Genomic DNA, 4597 nt, shown 5'->3' with positions numbered 1-4597 from the left:
TTACTACTCTGCAAGAATGGAGTCAGTTGCTTATCTAGGTTTTTACTCCATTATATTCTTGACTCCTTTTTGCATGCTCAGTACCTACCAATGTATCTGACATACAGATGTTGTTGAATAAATGTTTGATTAATTAATGCAGAAATATAAAATGAATACTATCTTGATAAAGCACTATTTGATATATTTGTTTGTAAGTGACACAATGAAGAAAACAACATGGATTTCCAGAAAAAATAATACATCATCTATATTCCAACTGCTAATCTTAGGTTCCCCATTTTCTTTTGTTGTTTCTTCTCTTTCTTAAATTTTAATATTTTATCCCTATTATTGGACCCAAATCAGCATATATTTGATCTTAACCTTGTGACTTAATATAATTTATTAAAGCTTCAATACTTCTTCAAACTTGAATGACTTATTTTTATGTATAATTATGTAAAACTATAAATTTATAACATCTGAGTTAACACTGGCCATTTATTTTTGCCTATAGAGAAATTATTCCTATAAAAGTCAATAACAGCATGTAAAGAAATTGCCAAAATCCTTGAGTATTAAATAACTTCCTTAGGTATTGCTTAAGAAAAATCTGCATTCTCAATGCAATATGCATATGGAATATATGCAAATTTACCTTGTTTTCTGGAGAGACCATTTAACTAAAGAAGAATGAAAACAATTTAAAAACTTATTCAAAATTCATCTGGTAATATAAGCATATAATACATATTAATTCATTAGACTAATAAATTCATAAGTAAAGAATAATAAGTAAGCTAGAAAACAACAATACTAATTGATATAAAACATCAAAACAACAGGGTATTTAAAATGTCATTCAAAGTTGTTGGAATATGGTTAAGAAAATGAGCTTCAAGATCTAATTAAGAACTAAGCCCGACATGATCCCATAAGTATTTTTAAGCTTGAGATGAATATTGTAAATTTGTTTATATTAGTTCATATTGGTCTAGTATCTCATTTCCTTGTTATTGCATATTCTCAATTATCTGAGAGCTTACATGTAGGAAAAGGAAGCTTAAAACATGCCAAAGGTGGAAATAGGACATAATTTAATAAATACTTTCAAATATTTTCTTCCAAACCAAGTTAATTATGGAAAACTTCAGAGGCAAAAATCTATACTTTGTATCAAACTTTGAAAAGAAGGAATCTAGGTCGTGAAAACAAGGTCTTGGTGAGGTGCCGCCGTTTCATCCGTACTCGGTGCGGAGCTTCCAGCAGCGCTATGTTGGGCCACAGCATCCGGAGGTTCACAACCTCTGTGGTCCGTAGGAGCCACTATGAGGAGGGCCCTGGGAAGAATTTGCCATTTTCAGTGGAAAACAAGTGGGCGTTACTAGTTAAGATGTGTTTGTACTTTGGATCTGCATTTGCTGCACCCTTCCTTATAGTAAGACACCAACTGCTTAAATCATAAGGATGTTTCAGTTCGTCCATTTAACAGATATGAAGAGCATTTTAAGAGATACAGCCTCTGGAAATGGATCAAACTCTAACTCATGGCATACTAGATATGTTTGTCAATAAACTTATGACATGAAAAAAAAAAAAAAGAAGGAATCTAGTTTGCTTCAAAAAACATAACTGATTTTGCAGAATAAACCAAGTTATTTTCAGGAAACAGAATATGTAACACTCACAAACACAGGCACACACACAATAAGTGGCACATCATATTTTAGAAAATTAAAATATGTACAAAATTAACCTTTTGTAAAACTAGCTCCTTGATAAAACTTGGAATTTTCAGGAAGAGTTTTTAGGATTTCAATATTTACTTGCTTTAATTCTTGTGCTCTTGTCATTTAAATGGGGTACTGAACTATAAAAGTTCAACTTAAGAACACAAATTAATACCTTACCAAGAAATAAGTATATTAACTACAAGGTAGATATCTTCATATAAATCAACTATCTTAACTTTCTCATCTAATTTCTATTATTTGGTAAAATTCATAGAACATGTTAACCTAAATAAAAATGCAAAGGGGAAAAAAGATACATAGAGGCATATTATAATTTATGAAAAACTCGATAACACTTTTTTAACCTAAAACATACTCAAGTTTAGTTATCCTTGTCACTAGGTGGCAGAATATATAGTGTAGAAGAAACAGTGCAGAAAAGGATGTCATGAGAACAGATGTTGGAGGGTAAATTGGAATAATCTTCCAGATCATTCACTATCAAATATATTTTCAGAGCTTCTCTCTAAAGGAAATAGACATGGGATCATATTCTCCAAGTACACGGATGTATCCACTATAGGAACACGGACTCCTAGCACAGCCATCCTAGAATGGAGAGCCAAGTAGTCCTGTGCACTTGTGAATTTGTGCACTGATGGGAGTCCCATGAATTTGTGCACTGATGGGAGAAGACAGGAACAGGAAGAAGAAAGAGCAGCCTTTCTAATTGATCTGGTTGCTATGTGGTCCAACTATGTTTAAACCGAAAGTAGAAGGTAAACAGGATTTTTGTGGTTTCATTTTGATGGAGGAGTGCCTCTCTTCTCTTTCTGCTAAAATTCTCATTCTCTGTCCAGTAGAAAATCACCAGTTTCTGTGGAAGTAGTTAAAAATGCACGAAGGTGCTGAACACACAAACAAGCCAAAATAACAGAATATCACAATACTCTTAAATACAAAATAACTGTATTTCTACACATTATCAATAGAAGTTGAAATGTTAAAAATAACATTTAAAGTAACATGAAAATTATGAAATATGTAAAATACATATTTTTAAAAATGTAAGATGACTACACATTGAAAATTGCTGAGAAAAGTTTAAAGACCTGCATAAATGGAGAAATACTTTATGTTCACAGGTTGAAAGATTCGATATTGTTAAGCTATCAATCATTCTCAGATAGAACCGTAGATTCAATACACAATCCCAAGTGAAAAAACAGCAGTTTTCTAGTATAAATTTATAAGACTGTCCTAAAATTTATACAAAAATTCAAATAACCTAAAATTACCTTAAGGGACTTTGAAAAACAGGAATTAAATTGGAAGACGAACATTGACTGATTTTAGGAATTATTATAAAAGTGCAATAAACAAGACAGTTTGGTGTTGAGATAATGAATAAAAACTTGATTATTGGAACAAAATACAAAGTCCAGAAACAGAACCAAGAAATTGAAAACTTCTTTTCAACAAAAGTACAAAGACAATTTAGTGAAGAAAAAAGATAGTCTTTCAATAAATGTTACTGAAATCATTGGAAATCCATATGTAAAAATAATCTAACTTAAATCCATAACTCATACCATATACAAACATTAACTCAAAGTATGTTATAGACTTGAAGATAAAACTTACAATTGTAAGACTTCTAGAAGAAAACATAGGACAGTTTTTAGAACCCAGGGATAGGCAAATAATTCTTAGATATGATGCCAAAAGCATTATCTACGAAATAAAATATTGATAAATTTAACTTCTTTAAAATTAAAAAAAAAATTCCTCTACTAACACTATTACGAGAATGTATTAATACAGGCAGGATGTGAAGGCGATCTGGCTGTGACATCTGTCACCCCATTGATAGCCAGGGTTGATTTGGCTGACCTAGCTGGCTAGGTGTGTGTCCCCTTCCTCCCTCACTGCTCCATGTGCATCCTTCCTGAACCTGCATGCTTGGCATAAGAGGACAACCATCCTTGATAGAGGAAGACACATCTTCGGTCAAGGGTATACAAGTAGCTGTGCTCCCCTGCTAGAACCTCCAAAGAAGCCCTCAAGGTCTATTTGTAGGAGGACGTGGGTAGTCAGGCTTCCAAGACTCCAGACACATCCCAATGAGGCACTGGATGAGGCAGCAGTCTGCCTTTGTATGTGTGTATAAACACACACACACACACACACACACACACACACACACACACGAAAGTCATTGAGAAAAACACTTAATAATATATATGAAAAGGATGAAAAGGGACTCATATCCAGAATAAATAAAGAGCTTTCAAAACTCAATAATACTACACAACTATGTGAGCAAAATATTTTAATAGATTTTGCATCAAAGAAGATATGTGGATGGAAAATAAGCACAAGAATAAATGTTCAATATCATTAGTTATGCAAATTAAAACCACAGTGATGTATAACTGTGCACCTGTGAGAATTGCTAAATTTAGAAAGAGACATGATGACTGTTGACAGTTATGCAGAGGATCTAGAACTTTTACATACAACTGGTGCAATGTAAAGTGCTAAACTAACTTTGGGAAAGAATTTGGCACTTTCTTAAAAAGTTAAACATATCCGCCGGGCGCGGTGGCTCAAGCCTGTAATCCCAGCACTTTGGGAGGCCGAGACGGGCGGATCACGAGGTCAGGAGATCGAGACCATCCTGGCTAACACGGGGAAACCCCGTCTCCACTAAAAAATACAAAAAACTAGCCGGGCGAGGTGGCGGGCGCCTGTAGTCCCAGCTACTCGGAGGCTGAGGCAGGAGAATGGCGTGAACCCGGGAGGCGGAGCTTGCAGTGAGCTGAGAACCGGCCACTGCACTCCAGCCCGGGCGACAGAGCAAGACTCTGTCTCAAAAAAAA

At 34.4% G+C, this 4597-nt stretch overlaps 1 protein-coding gene across 1 annotated transcript; it reads left to right on the top strand.

Moving 5' to 3' along the window:
• The first annotated feature begins 1189 nt into the window (after positions 1–1189).
• LOC108516634 (cytochrome c oxidase subunit 7C, mitochondrial) lies at positions 1190–1583 on the top strand. The gene has a single exon (XM_017854223.1). It carries the CDS (start codon positions 1256–1258, stop codon positions 1445–1447), a length of 192 nt encoding a protein of 63 aa, XP_017709712.1. The 5' UTR covers positions 1190–1255; the 3' UTR covers positions 1448–1583.
• Positions 1584–4597: the final 3014 nt, after the last annotated feature.

This window comes from Rhinopithecus bieti, unplaced genomic scaffold (genome assembly GCF_001698545.2).
Source record: "Rhinopithecus bieti isolate Rb0 unplaced genomic scaffold, ASM169854v2 scaffold_1930, whole genome shotgun sequence".
Lineage (NCBI taxonomy): Eukaryota > Metazoa > Chordata > Mammalia > Primates > Cercopithecidae > Rhinopithecus > Rhinopithecus bieti.
Note: the sequence above shows the minus strand (reverse complement) of the source record. Positions and strands in the feature narration are given on the sequence as shown.